The sequence below is a fragment of the Excalfactoria chinensis genome, chromosome 10 (assembly GCF_039878825.1).
Source record: "Excalfactoria chinensis isolate bCotChi1 chromosome 10, bCotChi1.hap2, whole genome shotgun sequence".
NCBI classification, from domain to species: domain Eukaryota; kingdom Metazoa; phylum Chordata; class Aves; order Galliformes; family Phasianidae; genus Excalfactoria; species Excalfactoria chinensis.
In genome coordinates, this window is record NC_092834.1 from 14,016,229 (window position 1) to 14,037,284 (window position 21,056).

At 45.5% G+C, this 21,056-nt stretch overlaps 1 protein-coding gene across 1 annotated transcript; it reads left to right on the forward strand.

The window, feature by feature from the left end:
• The first annotated feature begins 78 nt into the window (after nucleotides 1–78).
• FAN1 (FANCD2 and FANCI associated nuclease 1) lies at nucleotides 79–21,050 on the forward strand. The gene is made up of 13 exons (XM_072345253.1): nucleotides 79–1,733; nucleotides 3,760–3,900; nucleotides 4,861–5,056; nucleotides 5,923–6,156; nucleotides 6,631–6,762; nucleotides 7,839–7,947; nucleotides 12,651–12,770; nucleotides 13,341–13,505; nucleotides 16,999–17,170; nucleotides 17,526–17,629; nucleotides 18,451–18,645; nucleotides 18,967–19,095; nucleotides 19,957–21,050. Exons 1-13 carry the CDS (start codon nucleotides 464–466, stop codon nucleotides 20,092–20,094), a joined length of 3,105 nt encoding a protein of 1,034 aa, XP_072201354.1. The 5' UTR covers nucleotides 79–463; the 3' UTR covers nucleotides 20,095–21,050.
• Nucleotides 21,051–21,056: the final 6 nt, after the last annotated feature.

A 21,056-nucleotide genomic window follows, 5' to 3' on the forward strand; every position in this document is an offset into this window, starting at 1 on the left:
GGACCCCACAGCTGCTTTTAGCAGCCTGTGTTGTACGTAAAGCGTTTTGCTCAAGGCAGAGCTATTCCGGCCGTACTGGTAAGCGTTATCCCGCCTGATTCACTCCGAAGTCTCGCGGGCGTTGTTCAGCAGGATTTCCCGTCCGCAGGCCTTGCTCTGCGCTCGGCTGCCCATGCCTGCCTGCCGCTCGGCGCTGCGCTGTACGAACTGCCGGCGGGCGGCTGCGGGGCTCGGCGCGTGCGGCGGCTGTTGGGCCTCAGGCGGCGTGTGCGGGACTTGGAGCCGAGTGTGCGGGACGCGGCGCGGCGGCTCGCGGAGGAGCCGTGGAGGCCGATGGGTCGTGCAAAAAATGGTTGTCTCTTGATTTTTTTACGCGTCTAACTGCAGAACGAGGTCTTGCAGAACGAGCAAGTATGCCCTGAGCAAAGCTGCCTGTGCCGCGGAAAGGCGCTGAAGTGCCATCATGTCCGAATCCAGGTTTTCAGGAAGGAGAAAAGCCCAAATGGCCTCGTCGCCGAGTAGGAAGAAGAAGAAAAAAGAAACGGCGAGGAAAGTGGAAGATAAAGGAGCAGCCTCCGAACCTCCGCGATCCTCCTCTATCATCTCGTTTTTCAACAACGTGCCCCCTGCCCAAGTTTCCTGTCCCGTGTGTGGACAGATGGTGCCGAGGTACGGGATTAACCGGCACATGGACGAGCTGTGCCCTGGGCTGCGTGGTGGAGCTGGTGCAGCACTCCTTAGCACCCAGAGTCTGCCAGGCACTCCTGTGAGCAGGGATTCCAGCCCGCATTGCTCAGAGCTCGCACATCTCAGAACGAGTCCTTCCCAAAGCAGTGTGCTGAAAACAGAAGGGAGGGCAGCACCACAGGTTAGTCCTTATTTTAGCCACGAGGGTTCAGTCGGTGATGTTTACGCTGAGCCAATGGAGCAAACAGTTAAAGTCGTCTCGTTGGGAAGCTTGTCATCTAAACTGTCCAGAAGACGTTGCATGCAGAGAGGAAAGCAGATCGTGTATAAAGAGATGGACTCCTCACCTCCAGCTGCTCACAGCGTGTGTGACGGTGCTGCAGCGCTCGATGACAGTGCTGATGAGATCTGTACTGGGCAGAGTTCTCAGAAAGAAAACGAGCTTGTTCAGAGAGTGCACCAGGAGCAGAATCCCTCAGAGAAAGAGTCTGAATTTCAAGCTGAAATAAATGAATATAATAAGGGAGATCTTAGTGATGTTGCACAGCTATCATTACCGGCTTGTAACAAAAGAGTGCTATTTGGTGCAAGGAACTCCAGAGCGGGAAGTAGATCTAAAGGCGTGGTGCTCAGTCCCAGTAATTCTCAAACACATCTGGCTGTTGGTACCTCAGCAGAGCCGGGCAGCAGTTCTGAGGTTGAGGCACAGCCTCGTGCTCAGCGTGTTCTGTCTGCAGAGGTGGAAGTGAGCTGTGGCTCACAAAGCTGCTGTAATGGCAGTGATGAACAGGTGCTTCCCGTGGAAGTTCTTGAAGACTTTAACTATGAGTTTAATCATAATTTATCTGAAACTGTGGAAAAGGTGGAGTCTCAAAATTCCATTGGTGATATTTTAAGTAAAATAAATGATATTAGCTCTTCTGGTCACCCATATTACCTCCGAAACTTTTTAATGGTGTTGCAAGCAGTCTTGGAGAACGAAGATGATGTGAGACTCTTTGATGAGCAAGATATGACCGTTATTACTAAGTTCTGCCAATTATCAGGTATCTGTCTGTTTTTATATTGTCATGCTGTCTGTTGTAGAGAGAACTGTTTCATAGCTTTGAGTGAAGAGCACTGTACAAACAGGCAGTCCATCTTGTTAAACTTAATGGAGGCTTCTTTTTCTCAGGAGACTTGTCCCTCCAGGTAAATTTAGCAAATGCTGCTTTAATGGAATGTAATAATAAACAGGGAAGAGACAGGTGAAGCAAGGAGAGAATTAAATATCTATCTATCTATATATATATACACGATTGTGCGTATATCTGACATTTATCTTGTGCATTTTCCTCTCTAGAGATCACATTTAGGTTAGATATCAGGAAGAACTTCTTTACAGAACTTCTTTACATTTAGCAAAGAGTTGTTAGGATAGTATGGTCAGGTTGTGGTTGGACTTGATGATCTTCAAGGTCTTTTCCAACCTGAGCAATTCTATTCATTTTTTCTGCACTAGCATACTGCCTTTAGACCTGCTGTTTCCCCATTTTTATCTTATTGCAGACTGGAAGAAAACTATCCTAATTATTTAGAGCTCTGTGTTCTTCAATGTTTGTTTCTAGTAAGTCCTAAGAGTACTGTAGGTTGACACCACAAGACATTAGAAAAGAGAGGATCAAGGCTGTAACTTATGACTAACAACTATGTGAAATTTTTCCGAGCCCAGTCGGAGGCTTTCAACAAAATTATTACTAATGCCTTACACAGATGTGGAGAATAGCAGTGTGATGTTGGGTTAATGAATATGACATTACAAAGCTTTTATTACAGAATGCTGGGTGACAAAAATGGAGACGTGTTTGTTCGTGCTTTTTAGGGAAAATTTAGCCCTGATGAGTAGTCTCAGTTCCTTAAAAATAAAAGAAAGAGTAAACACACATCTGTCTCTTCAGGGAGCACTTAAGCTGTGGTCAGGCAGCCTGCTGAAAAGACCTTCTGCTCTTAAGTTAAGCAGCTGGAAGACCATACTAGCATTATTCATCTGTCCTAGTGGAAAAGTCAGCAGAGTTAACTCCAACTGCATAAGAACATGGTTGTTAAAAGAGGATGAAGAAACTCCAGGGGAGGAAGTAGACCTCTACATTTACTCATTTCTACAGTGATTGTCTCATTACAGTTAAATTATTTTAGATTGTGTTGTAATAATTAAATGCAGTATCGCTGAACACTTAAAATAGTGCAATTACAAGTTAAGACTATCATAAGTGAGAAGAGATGATAACGTGGAACTTTATTTATCAGGAATCAGCAAAGGCCACTTGGCAGGGGATGGTGAGCCAGCAGCACAAGATGTGGTTGGAAAGTGTTAAGTCAGTAGATAATGATTCTGGACAAGCAATGGAATGTTTTTCCTTCAAGAAACCTTGGACAGAATACTTGAATAGTTCAGGTAGATGAGAGATTTGACACATTAGTAGTTTCTACCCAAGCAAGTGTTGCTTCTCAGTTATCATAACAAGAAAAAGTGCATACACTTTTACAATTCCTTATTTGCTATTCATTTTTATTTTTCATTTGCTGTTCAAATCCTTTAAAGAAAAAACAGTCCTCACATGCCTTTCTTGAATTGCAGGATGATTTTTGTCAGATTCCATGGTGCGAAGAGAGGATGTTGGTGTGTTACTCAACCCTTTTCTTCCAGATTTGCAAAATGGGGAGGTAACCCTACAGAGAAAATAACAAGCTGAGGTGTCTGAATGTATTTGTCTCAGTGAACTGATCCTGGAAACTTACTATTAAAAAAGGCTGAAGAAGTCTGCTTGAGAACTAGAGAACAGTTCTTTACCTGTCAAATACATTGTGATAATTGTCTATGAAACTTAGAGTCTAATAAGCAGTAATTGCTTTGAAAAGTACTTTCTGTTATTTTACCAAGTTTGTCTTCAGAACACAGGCAGGTCTTAAATGTGTTTTAGTGGATATCTGCATTGAAGTTCTTTTTGTAGTTAAGGTAGTGAGTAACCATAGTGTCAGGTTCTAGAATTTAATTTTCTTGTTTTCCTTCCTTGTTGTAACTAAAATGTGCAGTTGGTGGCCAGAAGTTATATGTGAGACTTTTTCAACGCAAGCTGAACTGGTTAAAAGTGAACAGAATTGAGTATGAAGAGATAGCTGTGGATTTGTCACCAATAATTGAAGAACTGGTTGAAGCTAGATTTCTGCAAACAGGTATGGCCTGCATTAGTAAGTTTTAAAGGTATTATAAATTAAATATGGAGCTGTGGCATGTTAGCATTTAATGTATTTGCTTGTCCTTCCTTTGAGAATCAGAAGAGCAAAATAACTGGAGGTTTTGGGTTCGTGAACCCTATGTTATATTGTGTTAATATTAAAAACAGTTACTGCATAGTAGATAGTAGAAAGTAGGGAGAGGTGAATAAATGTGTCGCTGATGTGCCTGTAGGCCTTGCTTGCCCTCATCAGCCTCATCTCAGACCTTGAGCTGTGCATCATCTGCACGTTGGTCCAGGAGCTCCAGTTGTGCCAGGAGCTGTCTTGCAGGCCTACCTGTCTTCAGCTCTGTCATTGTTTGCTGGGTGGACCTCCGACCAGTGCTTCCAGTTTGTTTCCAGTCTTACCTACAGCCATTTACTGTGGATGGGACTCAGACCTAAACTGTAGGCTTGTTTCTGACTCAAGGTCCCGCTCATCTTTTAGATGAGCCATCATGTCTTTCCTGGGGCTGCTGGTAGAAAGTATTACCAGGACTTCTGTTCTGCCCATGCTCTCATTTATGGTGGGACCGCACAGGTGGATGGTGAAGGCACTGCCCATGCTGTGATCACCCTTGATTCCTGCCCTGCTCATGCTTCTCCCTGGCAGTCCATTTGTTTTTTGCATTGGGCAAACAGTTTCAATTATCAGGAAGACTGAGGCTCTTCCTGAATGGCAGTTTTTGTAACCTAGCAAAATTTCTGTTTTTGCTTTGCTTTACTGAGGGTTTTTTTTTCTGATCGGACCTTTGAAGATAATGAATTTCAAGCTGGACTAGGCAGTATCAGTAATATATTTTTTGAAGAATCTAAATCATTGAATTGGGTTACATCAATGTGCTGTACTTTGAATTGTTGCTGCTTGAGTCTGTAGGTTTATCACATAACGAATGCATGTGGATTGTTTTATTTCTAGAATCTGAACTGGAAGACCTGTGTGAAGGTTTGGATTTGCTTTCTGCCCCTGAACTAAAATCTTTAGCAAAGATCTTTCACTTGCCAAACCCAAATGGTCAGAAACAACAACTTGTGGATGATTTCCTGAGGTTGGCAAAACAACGTTCAGTCTTCAGCAGGAATCAGGCTGGTATTGGAACTGTTATTTTAAAAAGGTACCTCTTAAGCTGTTTCAATCTGTAGTGAAGTTTTGCAAGGGAATGCATGTTATCCTTTGAAGAACTAAATCAACATGCCTTTTGATGAGAGTTTAGTCAACTCAGATATAAAAGAAGGCAGTGTTAAGTACTGATTTACAGGTTGCTGACTTCTACTTTCTGGATCAAACGAAAGGGGAAGAACCAGACCCTTTTTAAAACAGGGTCACGCTTTTCTGCTCTGGGCATTATTATCTGTGTTTTGACTTCAATTGTATGAAGGAAAGTTGAGGAAAAAATGTATTTAGGAATTGGAAAGGTAACCTTAAATTCCAAAAACACCCCCTACTCCTCTCCAAGAAAAAAGGCTGCTTTTGAACACTGCTGTAACAACTAACCACAACTTGATGCATTTTGTCAATGCCTGTCATAGCAACAGGAGTGGTTGCACCCAAAGGGCAGTTAGTTCCAATTCTGTTCTACTTGTATTTTGGTCCTTATGCTTTTTATTAGTTAATGCATTTTCACTATTGATTACGTATTCTATGTTGATTCTCAAGGGGCTTTTCTGGGGGAAAATCTGCAAGATTGGTTAGGTATGGAATAGGGTTCCCAGGGCAGTGGTCACAGCCCCAAGCTGCCGGAGTTCCAGGAGTGTTTGGATACAGCTCTCAGGCATAGGGTTTGCATTTTGGCAGGTCCTGTGTGGAGCCAGGACTTGTTGGACTTGTGAGTCCCTTCCAGCTCAGGATATTCTTTGAAAACGGTGTTTACGCAGTAGATGATGTGAGAACAAAACAGTTCGCATAATGCATTTGAATATTTGAATGTTTATTAGTGGTGGGGAAAAATGATTAGTATAATCTCTTTTCTTGTTCTTCCAGGGCAAAGGATCTGGCTGGAAGATCAGTCAGAATATGTAAGAGCCCTCGAGCTGTCTTCTCTCGAATCCTGCTGCTATTCTCACTGTCTGAGTCAGTGGAGGATGAAGAAGCTGGTAGTGCTGGTCAAGGCCAGCTCTTCACAGTTCTTATGGTAAACACAGGACGTATGGTATTCCCCAGTTACACTGTACACAGGAAAACACAAGTCTTTCAGGACAGAGAAGATCTTATCAGGTAGGGGGAGCTTTGGGAATTTGGAAGTCTATTTTCTTCTTGAGAAGCTTTACTGCAGTACTTACATAGGCAAATAAGATACTTTCGTAGAAGTACAGATAAGTAGAATTGCACTTTTGTAGTGATTTAAGGTGCTTCTCTGTATCTGTGTTACACTTGTAACTCACAATGGCTTGTATTATTTGCTTAATGTTCATTTGCTGATGAAAGTTATTTCTGACACAGCTGTGATGATTATGAGGGAAAAAATCCTGAACAAAATTAACATTCGTTCCCCAGTTTTATATATACTTTAAAATGTAACATCTGCATCTTTGCTGATTGTACAAGGTTAAGAATAAAGTTGACTGCATGGTTCAGGGGCTTTGGAGACTGGAAGGGAATTTTTAGAAAGTATTGTGTGAAGGAATTGATGGATTTTAACTGTAAATGCTTTTTGATTCTAAAGCAGCAATTACGTTTTTGTTCCCTTAGGTATGCAACTGCTGCTCACCTGTCAAACGATATAGCCACTGCAATGGTAAATGGGAACTGGGAAGAAGCTCATCGTCTGTATATGTGTGCAAAAGAAACCTGGAACAATCTGAAAAACCACCCCTCCTTGAGGTACTAACAGGAAACTGCTGTAGTGTTCATATGCAGCTGTTAAGTGTATTGTCTTACTTTTGGTTTGGAGAGAGGCCTTTAAACTTATTCAAGCGTAACAAAATTAAGAAGCATTAATGTTCTTGAAAGCTTTGAACTTCCTGGCTGTTTGTTTAGCTTTTAAATGCTATATATGAAAAGCCTTTTATTTTTTTTCTGAAGCCTTGGGAATGAATTGGTTGGCATGGATGAAGCACTCAAACATTTCTGTTCCACATACCAGTGTGGGAGAACAAGAGCCTTATTTTTCCCTTGTCATAGTTTGGTTTTATGGCTCCTAGGCCAGTAACAATCAGCAGAGTTTAAAATTCACTGTGAACAAAAGAATGTTGCAAAGGTTATGGGAAAACATACTGGGTTATTCATCTGTTGTAACTTCCAAGTGTGTGTCATTAAGGAACCATTACTAAAGATCTGAGAACTGGTTTTGAAGCATCCTTCATTGGTGGTTGTATTAATTATTTTGATTTCTGGTTTAACGATGCACTGAAATTGCAATTGTGTTAAATTTGACATTGCATTCATTGTCATTGCAACTGATTTAAACTTGTATTCATGGAGAGTGATGTGGAGGTCTGCTCTGTTTCACACTGATGGCAGGGTGAAATTGTATGTGAAATATCGACACATTTCAGTAAGTTCTTGGTACATGGAGGTGCCTGCACAGAAGGTGTTCACCGTCCTCAGGGCTGGAAGTGCTTGTTACAGCCTTTCCCTTTTTGTTTAGCTGAGTTTCTGAAGTGATCCTTCTGACTTCAGAGAACAAGTTGGCAGTAAGAAAACATGATGGAATAGCTTATTATTTTGCATCTGATGCAGAAGTTGTTAATTATCATTTCCTCTCGAATCAAAAAATAGGTGACACAAATACAGCTTGCTATCACTGCCTTAGCAGACATTTGGGGTCTTGACTTTGCAGCTGTAATACTCAGTTCATATATAAGACGTTTCATGTTTTGAATGCTTTAGTTCTTATTTTTGTAAGGGTGTTTTAAGATGAATTAAAATGGATCTCCTAAGCTGCTCTCACTTTTCAGCTGTCACAGAGTTCTACCCGAGTATCTGCGCCATTTCACTGTTGGCTGGAAATACACAAAGATACTTTCTCAAGGTGTCGAAATTTTGCAGAGGCTTCACATGTATGAGGTAAGGTGGTGAAGTGAACAAACAGCAAAACGCTTTAACTGTAGCATTATACATTGCTTTATACTTCTGATGTGGATGGCAAATGGTGATGATGTTTGCCATAGCTTCATACCCTTCTCTTAACATGTTACTTGTGAGTATACAGTGTCTCCTTTTTTGCTGCTTTAGAAGCTATTAGAGGAAACCCAGATTTTAAAAATTGCTTTTATTTATGCTTATGCCTTAGAGATTTGCCACTTGTAATATGCTGTAGGATTATTTCTGAGACATTATTTCATTGGTTGAAGGTATCCGTGTTTCACTACTTTGGTTATTGCCTTTAAAAATGAAAAATCTTGGAAGTCCTTTTGATCGCTGAAGTCGCCTGACTCGGGGCCGTCCCAGACCGATCAGCAGCGACTGACCGCGTGGTTCAAGGGGGATCTCGGGCGGTTCCTGCAAGCAGGGAGCCCCTGGCTAGAGGAGCAGCCCGGCAGCTCTAGTGGGAGCTGACACAGCTGCTATCGCAGCACGTGGGCATTGCCTGGCAACAGAGGGAGATTTAAATGGGCTCAGTAGGGCAGCGACTAGTCAGGACAGGAGGGGTCCAGGTGCAGCTCGTGACTTCCTGTTTCAGTGTTGGTAAGTCTTCTGCTTCAACATGGTTGCTCCCCGGAGGAAGGCTGCTGCCAGAAATACTGAGGAGGCCCAGTCAAGGGCCCCATGCTCTCAGAAACGGGAGGCAGCAACCAAGAAGTCTGTGGAGACCCAGACTGAGGTCCTGCTCTTGGCTGATACGAAGGCTGCTACAAGAAAGTCTGAGGAGACTCAGACTGGGCCCCTAACCCGAGATTCTGGTGTGCAGGTCTCTGGCTGTACTGAGTGCCAGAGCCTGGCCCTTTCAGAGCTCAGTGAGGGAGGTAGTGTTTGCATTCGCTGCGATCAGGTTTAACTACTTGCTCAGCCTCATAGTTGACCTGAAGGAGGAAGTGGAGAGGCTGAGGACTATAAAAGAGTGTGAGAGGGAGATTGACTGGTGGTGTCAGTCACTCTCAGCCTCAGGTTCTCGGCACACAGCCGAGGCTCCTCATGGAGTACGTCAGCCCCTGCCACCTCACAAACAGGTGGTAAAGAGGAACCAGCTAGCTGATAGCTCTGCAGTGAGCTCCCTGTGCTCTCTTCCCCCTAGCAGCAATTCGAGAAGGGAGGAGGAGTGGAAACAGGTACCTGCTCGGCAGAGGGGGCATCCCCCATCCCGACCATCCCCAGCTCCCCAGGTGCCTCTGCGTAATAGGTTTGAGGCCCTGGATTTTGAGGGGGGGATGAGTGAGAGTGTGGAGACAGGTTCACCCATGAGGTTGCCTCAGGTGAAACGGTCGCCCCCAAGCCTCAAGACTGCTTCTACCCGTAAGGATAGAAGGGTGACTGTTGTAGGTGACGGAGGGCCCTATATGCCGGCCCGACCCTACCCGAAGGGAGGTGTGCAAAGGGAGGGAGTAGGGCAGGGGGATGCTGGGGATGCTGCTGTAGGGGATCCCAGATCCCTTATAAAGGTGGAGAGACGGATAGCACGGCTGAAGTGCCTTTATACCAGTGCACGCAGCCTGAGTAACAAGCAGGAGGAACTGGAAACTGTGATGCACTCAGAAAGTTATGACCTTGTTGCTGTGACAGAAACATGGTGGGATGACTCCCACAATTGGGATACTGCCATCGACGGCTATAGACTCTTTAGGAGAGATAGGTGAGGTAGGAAGGGTGGGGGAGTTGCTCTCTATGTCAGAGATTGGATAAACTGTAAGGAGCTCCCTATGAGAAACAGTCATGAACAGATTGAGAGCCTGTGGGTTAGAATTAGAGATGGGACTAATAAAGGTCATCTGGTATTAGGGGTATACTACAGGCCACCTGATCAAGGAGAGGCTGTTGACGAGGCTTTCCTGCTTGAGATGCGTGAGGCGTCTGGCTCGCGAGCTCTTGTCCTGGTGGGGGACTTCAACCATCCGGACGTTTGCTGGAAAAGCCACACGGTGAGCTGCAAGAGCTCCAGAAGGCTCTTGGAATCCATTGATGATAGCTTTCTGGTTCAGGTATTGGACAGACCGACCAGAGGTGAAGCGTTACTGGACCTGCTGCTCACCAGCGCAGAGGAGATCATCAAAGGCATCAAAGTTGGAGGCTGCCTGGGCTCAAGCGACCATGCCCTGGTTGAGTTTGTGATCTCAAGCGATGTGGGCCTGGCAAAGAGCAGGATCAGGACGCTGAACTTTAGATGAGCAGACTTCAAGCTACTCAATGGATTGCTGGCCAAGATCCCCTGGCGTGCTGCCCTCAAAGACAAGGATGTTGAGGAGAGCTGGCTGCTCTTCAAGGATGCCCTCCTGGAAGCACAAGAGGTCTCCATTCCACTGAATAAGAAAGTGGGAAGGCGAGGTTAGGAAACCGGCTTGGCTCAGTAAGGACCTGCTGAGAGAACTGAGGATGAAGAAAGGGGTGTACAAGCTCTGGAAACAAGGCTGTGTCACCCAGGAAGAATACAGGGATGCCGTCCGGACTTGCAGACGTGGGATCAGGGAAGCCAAGGTGCAGGAAGAACTGAACTTGGCAAGGGATGTGAAAAACAATAAGAAAACCTTCTATGGATACATTGGCCAGAAGAGACGGGCCAAAATGGGCGTACCTACTTTGGTAAATTTAAAAGGAGAAGTGGCTTCAACAGATGAAGAGAAAGCTGAGGTGCTGAATGAGTTCTTCACCTCAGTCTTCACTGGTGGCCAGGATTCTAGTCTTTTTCACGTCCCTAAACCCTGCATCCCTAAACCTCTATGTGGGGACCAAGGAGGTAAATCCCTCCCCACTGTAAGGGCAGTGCAAGTCCGAGAGTGCCTCCTTAGACTGAATGTGTACAAGTCTATGGGGCCAGACGGCGTGCATCCTAGGGTCCTGAAGGAGCTGGCTGAGGTGGTTGCCGAGCCACTCTCCATCATATTTGAGAAGTCATGGCTGTCAGGTGAGGTCCCAGATGACTGGAGGAAGGGTCACATCACTCCCATATACAAGAAGGGGAGCAGGGATGACCCGGGGAACTACAGGCTGGTGAGCCTCACCTCCGTGCCTGGGAAGATCATGGAACAGATCCTCCTGGACAACATGCTTGATCACATAAAGAATGAGAATGTGATCTGAGACAGCCAGCATGGCTTCACCAGGGGAAGGTCATGCTTAACTAATCTTGTGGCCTTCTATGATGGAGTGACGGCGATGGTGGATGAAGGGAAGGCGACCGATGTCATTTACCTGGACCTGAGCAAGGCCTTTGACATGGTTCCCCACCACATCCTCATCTCCAAATTGGAGGGAAGTGGATTTGATGGGTGGATGACTCGATGGATAAGCAATTGGTTGAAAGGCCGCAGACAGGGTGGTGGTCAATGGCTCTGTGTCCAGGTGGAGGCCAGTAAGGAGTGGTGTCCCCCAAGGGTCTGTCTTGGGACCGGTGCTTTTTAACATCTTAATGACATTGATGAGGGAACTGAGTGGTGCGGTTGATACGGTGGAAGGAAGGGATGCCATTCAGAGGGACCTCGACAGGCTGGAAAGCTGGGCTCGGGTGAACCTAATGAGATTCAACACGGCAAAGTGCAAGGTTTTGCACTTGGGCCGGAAGAACCCCAGGCACCTGTACAGGCTGGGAGGAGTGGTCCTTGAGAGCAGCTCGGCAGAGAAGGACCTGGGGGTCCTGATGGATGAGAAACTTAACATGAGCCAGCAGTGCGCTCTGGCGGCTCGGAAGGCAAATGGGATCTTGGGCTCCATCAGGAGAGGGGTGGTCAGCAGGGACAGGGAGGTGATTGTCCCTCTTTACTCTGCTCTTGTGAGGCCCCATCTGGAGTACTGTGTCCAGGTGTGGAGCCCTCAGTACAAGAAGGACAGAGAAATTTTGGAAAGGGTCCAGAGGAGGGCCACGAAGGTGATCGGGGGGCTGGAGCACCTCCCCTATGAGGACAGGCTGAGGGAGTTGGGTTTGTTCAGCCTGGAGAAGAGATGGCTGCGGGGTGACCTCATTGCAGCCTTTCAATACGTGAAGGGAACCTACGCCCAGGAGGGGAGTAAACTCTTTGAAAGAGCTGACAATAGCAGGACTAGGGGAAATGGATCCAAGTTGAAGGAGGGAAGATTTAGGTTGGATGTTAGGGGGAAGTTCTTTACTAGTAGAGTGGTTAGGCCCTGGAACAGGCTGCCCAGGGAGGTTGTGGATGCCCCATCCTTGGAGGTGTTCAAGGCCAGGTTGGATGGGGCCCTGGGCAACCTGATCTAGTAAAGGTGTATGTTTGGTGGCCCTGCTAGGCAGGGGAGTTGGAACTACATGATCCTTGAAGTCCCTTCCAACCCGGGTCATTCTATGATTCTATGATAAGTCTTTTGTGGAATCTCTGGCCTTTTCACCTGAGGTATCAAGTTCTCCAGAGGCCTTTGATTTATGTGATACAGCAAAACAGATTATTCTAAAAAAGGCTTTGCCTATTTTACTTTAGTTAGCTATAGAAATAGAGTTCCTAACTTATACCCAGGCAACTGAACACTTGGGTGCAGAAGTAAAAATATTGTTTGAATCGTGCAAAGTTTTAATAGTACCATAAAGGAAAATGTTAAGTGAATTATATAATGGAACTTCAGCTTGGTTTTCTAACTTTGCTAATGAAGATAATCTTTGGTTGCTGCAGGCAGCAGTGCAGGAGCTGCGGACGCTTTTGGCTCAGGATGTGTATTGTACTGGCAGCAGGGGGCGGTGGTGGGATCGCCTCGCTCTGAATTTACATCAGCACTTGAAAAACACCAAGCAGGTACCTTTCCAACCGTGTGGTGTATGGCTGCAGACATTTAAAAACTATTGTTTCATGAAAGGAGCAGCTGGATGGGCTCCTGGAAATGCAGATGTTAAAAATCCCAAAGTTAGATAACCAGTTGCTCTGTATTTTCTGTGTTAGATTATGAGATTGTTAAAAGGAAATACTGTTGTAGGTTGTCTGGTTTCTGCAGTGTCTCTTCTGCATCTTGTCACTTCACATCAGGCTTTTTCCAAATTTCACATCGGAAACTGTACAGAAGAAGAGTTAGTCTTTAACCTTTTTCTGGTCATTTATGTAGAATTCCAACTCATTCAGTCTTACATTGATCAGCGCAAATGGAGAATAACTCCTTTGTGGCTCACCCAGAATTTGAATACAGAGGCCTTCCAATGCAAAATAAAATGATAAAAGTTTATTAGATGGGTATGAAACCTGGCCCCATCTTACATCCTGGGTTTTATATTCATATGCTCCCTGAGTCAGTTAGTCCTTTGGGCTTGGTAAGAACAGACAGATCTGTGTTAGTCTTTCTAAGGTGCTGCTTGTTATGTTGTTCTTTGCTAGGCTGTTGATTGCATTAAGAGTGGACTGGCTGACCCGTTTGTGCGGACGGGGCACCGTCTCGCTCTCTACCTGCGGGCCCTGCGCATCAGAGACTCGCCGAGCTGCAGGCAGTTCAGATGCCTTTTTCAAGATCTGCCAGACATAACTGTGGAGGATGTGGCACACGTAAGTAAAGATACCAGGTACTTCTGAAACATACAGACTCCATAAGCCTTTACTGTTCTGACAAGAGGTGATGTGGGAGGCTGTCAGCATGGGCTGTTCACCAACTGCTAGCTTACTCATGCTGTAGGAAAGTGAATACAAATGTGTTTCTGAAACAAAAATGTAATGTACGAAATGCTCTTGTACAAATCTTAGCAGATAGAAACGCCATGGATTTACCACTAACACCCTCAGATCTTCCATCATAGAAGTCAGAGTCTGAGCAAGAAGTCTGGGCGTTGCTGCTGCTGCACTCAGGCATTCTGTATGTCAGAAGTTGTTACTGGATGTTGCAAGCATAAGGTTAATGGCACAAGAATATGCAAGGGTTTATTTTTCACAAATACACACAATACAGCTATGTGATATAATACGCTGTCATCACATTGGAATGATTCTTCTCTCTGCTGTTGCAAAGAGATTTGTGTCCAGGCAAAGTCAGAGCAGAGCCCCGTTCTCCCTCAGCATACCTCCACATAGCCCTGCTCATCTCAGGCCAGAATCTGTCTGCTGCTGTCTGTATTCTTTCTTCCTGGTTTTGCAGATGGAGATAATAACATTCCCTTCTGCTCAGCATTTTTGGGTGAAAATTAAGATCGGCTAGCAAGGCGGGGTGGTGGAGTTGCTCTTTATGTGAGAAAGCAGCTAGAATGTATTGAACTCCACCTGGGGGAGAGTGATGTAGCAGTTGGGAGCTTGTGGGTGAGAATCAAGGGCCAGGCTGGTAAGGGGGACACTGTTGTGGGTGTGTACTACAGGCCTCCTGATCAGGAGGAGGAGTTTGATGAGGCCTTCCGTAACCAACTGGAAGTAGCATCACGCTCCCGGGCGCTGGTACTTTTGGGGGATTTCAGTTATCCAGATATTTGCTGGACGACCAACATGGCCAAGCATGCGCAGTCCAGACAGTTCTTGCAGTGTGTTGAAGATAACTTTCTGATGCAGGTGGTCGAGGTACCGACGCGGGGTGGGGTGCTGCTGGACCTTATTCTCACCAACAAGGAAGGACTCGTTAAGGAAGTAAAAGTCGGGGGTAGCTTGGGTTGTAGCGACCATGAGATGGTGGAGTTCGAGATCCTGAGCGGAGGAAGCAAAACAAAAAGTAGGGTTGCTACCCTGGACTTCAGGAGAGCCAACTTTGATCTCCTCCGGGACCTACTTGGGGCCATCCCGTGGGCCAGGGTGCTAGAAGGCAAGGGGGCCTGTGAGAGCTGGTTAGCATTCAAATGGCTCCTCTTCCAGGCTCAGGATCGGTGCGTCCCTGTAACTAAGAAGTTGGGAAAAGGTGCCAGGAGACCTGCGTGGATGAGTAAGGAACTCATGTGCAAGCTCCGCAGAAAGAAGGAAGTACACGATATGTGGAAAAAGGGTCTGGCCACTTGGGAACAATATAAGAATGTAGTCAGGGACTGCAGAGATGCAACCAGGAAGGCTAAAGCCCACCTGGAGCTGAATCTAGCTAAGGAGATAAAGGATAATAAAAAAGGGTTTTTTAAGTACGTTAACAGCAAAAGGAAGGCTAGGGAGAATGTGGGCCCCATACTAAGTGAGGGGGGTGTTCTGGTAACGGGGGATGCTGAGAAGGCGGAAATACTGAACGCCTTCTTTGCCTCTGTCTTTAGTGAAAGGGCTCTCCCCCAGGAATCCCAGTCCCCGGTGGTTGATGAGAGAATCTGGGGAATGGGAGATTTCCCTTTAGTCAGGGAAGAGGTGGTCCGTGAGTGCTTAGGAAACATTAATGTCCATAAATCCACGGGACCTGATGGGGTGCACCCGCGGGTGCTGAGAGCTGGTGGAGGTTATTGCTAAGCCGCTCTCTGTAATTTTTCAAAGGTCTTGGAGAACTGGGGAGGTGCCTGAAGACTGGAGGATGGCCAATGTCACCCCAGTCTTCAAAAAGGGCAAGAAGGATGACCCGGGTAATTATAGGCCAGTCAGCCTCACCTCCGTCCCAGGGAAGGTGATGGAACAGCTTGTGCTGGATGCCATCTCCAGGCAACTGGGAGTAAAGGAGGTTATCAGGAGTACTCAGCATGGGTTCACCAAGGGGAGGTCGTGCTCGACCAACCTGGTGGCCTTTTATGAAGATGTCACTCGCTGGGTGGATGGGGGGAGAGCGGTAGATGTAGTCTACCTTGATTTCAGTAAGGCTTTTGATACGGTCCCCCATGACATCCTTATAACAAAGCTGAGGAAGTATGGGATAGATGAGTGGACGGTGAAGTGGATCGAGAATTGGCTGACTGGCAGAGTGCAGAGGGTTGTCATTGGCGGTGCGGTGTCTGACTGAAGGCCTGTGACTAGTGGTGTCCCCCAGGGGTCTTTGCTGGGTCCAGTCTTGTTCAGCATCTTCATCAACGACCTTGATGAGGGGACAGTGACCACCCTCAGCAAGTTTGCTGGTGACACGAAGCTGGGAGGATTGGCTGACACGCCTGAAGGCTGTGCGGCCATTCAGAGAGACCTGGACAGGCTGGAGAGCTGGGCAGTAAGAAACCGGATGAGGTTTAACAAAAGCAAGTGTAGAGTCTTGCACCTAGGTAGAAATAATTGCATACACCAGTACAGGTTGGGGGAAGACCTGCTGGAGAGGAGCTCCGCTGAGAGGGACCTGGGCGTCCTGGTGGACGACAGGTTGGCCATGAGCCAGCAGTGTGCCCTTGTAGCCAAAAAGGCCAATGGCATTCTGGGGTGCATTAAAAAGAGCGTGGCCAGCAGGTCAAGGGAGGTGATCCTCCCCCTCTACTCTGCCCTGGTGAGGCCTCATCTGGAATATTGTGTCCAGTTCTGGGCTCCCCAGTACAAAAAAGACAGGGATCTCTTGGAAAGAGTCCAGCGGAGGGACACAAAGATGGTGAAGGGCCTGGACCATCTCCCCTGTGAGGAGAGACTTAAGGAACTGGGTCTGTTTAGCCTTGAGAAAAGAAGGCTGAGAGGGGACTTGATCCAGGTTTATAAATACCTGAGGTGTGGGAGCCATAGTGGCGAGGCTGGTCTCTTTTCAGTAGTGCGTGGGGACAGGACTAGGGGCAATGGGCTGAAACTCCAGCATAGGAAGTTCCGCACGAATGTGCGCAAGAACTTCTTTACAGTGAGGGTGACGGAGCACTGGAACAGGCTGCACAGGGAGGTGGTGGAGTCTCCTTCTATGGAGATATTCAAGACCCGCCTGGACGCCTACCTGTGCGACGTGGTGTAGGGAGCCTGCTTTGGCAGGGGGGTTGGACTCGATGATCTCTAGAGGTCCCTTCCAACCCCTATAATTCTGTGATTCTGTGTGATTTTTTTGAAAACCTTTGCAGTTTATAAAAGCTGATTTCTTTTAACAGAATGACTCTTGGGGAATAACCAGCCAAATTCTACATAGTTACTTCCAAAAGTCAGTCTAGTTCTGGTTTAAAAAAAAAGAAAATATGTGATCCTGAAAAGTAACTACCGGGTTTAATGTTTTCAGGTTACAATCAAGGGAAAGATGTGTCCTCAAACAGGAGTGGGAAAGTCTGTTTTCCTAATGGAGGATGTCAGTGATGAAGAAGAAGGAGGCAAAGACTGCAGTGTATCCACAGTCATGTGCTCTGTTGAGGAGCTCGCATTAACTCATTACAGACAGAATGGCTTTGATCAGGGTAAATAGTAACTTCTTTTATACAGTAAGATAATTGTGGGAGCAAAGAACTGATTTACTGAGCAGTTTAGATAATCAACTAGACCTGTTTTTTGTCTGATTGTATTCCCTCCTCAAAATGCTCTCTGTATTTCCCAGCTGACCTCTCTGGCCTTTTTTGCTGTTCTTCATGAGCAAAAGGCAGTTTTGAAATGTTTTTTGCTAGGAAAAAAAAAAAAAGGTCTCCTATAAACTCCTTAGAAAATCACTTCTTTTGCCTTTCTGATCTCTGAGCTTCATATAAACCGTTGTAGAAGTTAATCATGTTTCCAGTTTTAGGATCAAAATACATTTTATTTTTAAATTTTGCTTTTCAGGTATTCATGGAGAGGGTTCAACATTCATTACGCTGTATGGTATTCTAATGTGGGATATCATTTTCATGGATGGCATAGCCGATGTCTTCAGAAATTCCTATCAGGTATTTTTGAAAGGCTGTGTTTATTTAATTCCACTATTAACCCATGTTGTTGTAGGTTCTTGTAGCTGTGTTAACACTCGCACTCTGGACTGGATTCACATGTTAGTCTGAGGGACTTTTCAGACAAGGCTTGGCGTTAGTTGTTCTGTTATATGGGGCTTGTTACTGAAGGGTTTCTCAGTGATAGAGTGCTGTGTAAGTCTGGATTGTCAGATGGAGAGTGATTCACTGGGTTAAATGAATCTGTATCTGAGCTCGCTGCTTGAAGTGTTCTTTATAACCAGTGGAAGAACTTCTATTCCGTTGTATAGATCGTGTTTGAAGATAACACATTTCATTATAAAAAACGTTTTTAATATATTCAATAACTTGTAAAGGGAAATGCATTTTCCTTTAATTTCAGGTTTCAGATTTGTTAATGTCCACCCCCATTGAGGGGTGGGGTGGGGGGGGTTGAGGTGGGACATAAGGACAGTTGCAGGCTCACAGCAGCCTTGATCCTGATTCCAGATCCCAACTACAGCCCTTTGTATTCTATGAATTAAAGGGACCTCTGACTCGAGTTAAAAAACAAAACAAAAAGCAATAAAAGAGCAGCATGGGCTAAGATGAGGCCAGTGTTTGCTGCACTGTCATCAGCTGTTTGTTTGCTGTAATGTACATTTTTTTCCCTATTAAATTGAGGTGGACACATTCAAGTTAAATTATCCATAAACAAAGTGGTAGTTCAAGTGAAGAGAAGTATAAAGCAGAGCACTGTCATTCTTGGAGTCGCTGCTTTGCCAGCAGGTCCTCAGCACTGTGTTTACCTTGCCATGCAGATGTTCCCCCTGGATTTGTACACTGACTGCTTCTATGAGAACAGGAGGGACGCCATTGAGGCCAGGCTCCAGCTGCTTCATGAAGCTTCCTTGGACACACTGGCAAACTTGATTGCTGATGTCTGGACCACTCAGGAGGGAAAAGCAGCAGCACTGGTTAGCTGGGGACTTTTCAGTTCCCTCCAGCAGGTTCAGGTAAGTAACTCTTGTTTTATTAAGCTCCCGTATGGCTTCAGAACTCTCAGAAAATGAGCAACCTTGACCTCAGGCACTGAGAAAACAAATCCCTCCCTCTGATGGTGAAGGGGAACTGAGTGGGGACCTCAGCACAATTCTCACTAACGCTAAGAAGTGCTGTTACCCTTTTCAGACATGGCCACTTTTCATACAACAATCATTAAGGAACACAGAGGGGAAATTGCTGTATGTAACTGGCCATAGAATATTCTTGTGGGGATTGAGGAAAATGGCTGTACAGGAAAGTGAAATGGTCAGCTGTGTGAACTTCTCTTGCAGAGCCTCGTCTCGTGCCTTGGAGGGATGTTCCTGAGTGGCGTTTTTAGGAGACTTTCCAAAGATCTGCGCCATTGCAGAGGGGGGCTTCCTGACCTGGTTGTGTGGAGTACTCACAGTAATCGCTTCAAGGTACACTGGGATAGACAGATGATGATGGCAGTAGTGCTCAGTGGATCCTACCTAAAGATAGATACAACAGCTGCTACTTGTCAGTCTGTATAAACTAACTGTATTTCTCCTGTTGTGGTGGAGCTAAACCCACTGCTCCTCTGATCAGCAGCTGTATGGCAAATGGTGGTTGATGTTTTATCACGTCTTTTGGTGTCGCTTTGATGGGTGTAATAAAAACCAGCAAGAGATGGCTCTATATTGTTGCAGAATAGATCTTTTAGGCTAAAATTACAGTAAAGCAACTGTTATTCAATCAGCTGTACAGATTCTGACTGCTGTTCACAAAGGCTGCTAAAGTCACCACCCAGAAATACACAGAACTCTGCTACCAAAAAATGGAGTTAACAGCCATGGTCTGCATCTTGTGCTGTAGTGGGATGGTGCTAGAAGATGGTTATCTTGTAAAAGCATCTTGTTATGCTTTTATAAAGCACAGCTGAATAACAGAAGTTCTCTGAAGCAGCTGCTGTACTTGATGCTGCTCAGTTGAAGCTGGAACTGTGATACTGGAGATGAGTGGCAGGTGAGGTTGGTAGCGGATCGGTTCTTGGTCACTTGTGACCAGTTCCTCTGATTGTTTTGGTGAGTAATTAGTTAATATATAAAATTTCATTGTCTTTCCGTTAAGCTTTTTTAGGGATGTGAATTAATCATTTAGCTCCTGCTGGTCTTCCATTGTGTTAAATCTCTATTATTTTTGTTGCAAATAATAGCCATAAAAGAAAGTTATTCTCCTAGTCTGCAAAATGAACCATTTTTGAGTTCTTTCAGACATACAGACATACACACTCAGCTCATATCATCCCCATTTCTCTGTAGCTGGTGGAAGTGAAAGGTCCCAACGATCGCCTGTCCCACAAGCAGATGATCTGGCTGAGTGAGCTGAAGAAGCTGGGGGCTGCTGTAGAAGTTTGTCACGTAGAAGCAGTTGGAGCAAAGAGCAAACGCCTCAGTTGACAAAAGGTCTCTCAACCACATGGTAACTGGGTTGTTTCTAAGGATGTGGCACACCACACACTACCGATTACTGCTGCTTAGTGCACAAACATTCTAAAGAATAGTATGAGTTACTGTCACTTGTGTTCAGTAGAATAAAGCATTTTCTTCTATACACATTTCATAATTGATTCTATGGAGGTTAATGGAGGGCCTCTGCCACTGCAGACAAACAGCTGTAGGCAATGTTTGTACCATTATTTGTACCATTATTTGTACCATTGAGAACCTTCTCTATCATGAAAAAACACGGGTAGCAAAGTCTGGTGAACTGTACTTTGCTTTGTGCAGACCTTCCCCTCAGCTCCTTTCTAGGATGGCAAGACCAGCATGGTTTTCTAACTGCCCCTGTTCTGTATCACGTACTTCAGGTATTCACTTTAATATAAAATACAGAGCCAGTCAGTGGTGGCATTGATTAAGGCATAAAACGTTCTGAAATGTTTCATTTTGCTGCTCCATCTGACTGCTGGATAGGATAGGCTGCTCAATAGCTCCTACCTGGAACAGCCGTGTTACCTGCAGAAATGGTGGATGATGGTTCTGCTGGTAGACACGAGTTGTGAAGTGCAAAAGTTCGCTGCACTCATTTGCAGTCTGATCATTTACGCCCTGCATCAACTGATGCTTGTTCTCCTTCACACATAATTGAAATGGAACCAAAAAGGCCTGGTGCTCTGTGAGACTTCTAACAGCCATCACCTTTCCTCTGGAGTCTTAATTCTCATACCAAGTAAGTTTTCTCAATACCAGGCATTCTGCTTACCATGCAAACAGCAAACACTTTGATAATAGAAGATGGTGAGAAATTAAGATTTAATCAGTCATCTTTCTTCATTCAGCACAGCATCCCTGCTTGTCTTGGAGAAAAAAAGCCGAGCAGCCATGCCTGTTCCTTTTGTTAGAGGGAGTGAAAAAAAAAA

Excerpts from the sequence above, each read along its gene's own strand:
- FAN1 (XM_072345253.1), top strand. The coding sequence starts at position 464 with ATGTCCGAATCCAGGTTTTCAGGAAGGAGAAAAGCCCAAATGGCCTCG. Across the intron at positions 3,901-4,860 it reads AGCTAGATTTCTGCAAACAG|AATCTGAACTGGAAGACCTG; the intron begins GTATGGCCTGCA and ends TTTTATTTCTAG. Across the intron at positions 6,763-7,838 it reads AAAAACCACCCCTCCTTGAG|CTGTCACAGAGTTCTACCCG; the intron begins GTACTAACAGGA and ends CTCACTTTTCAG.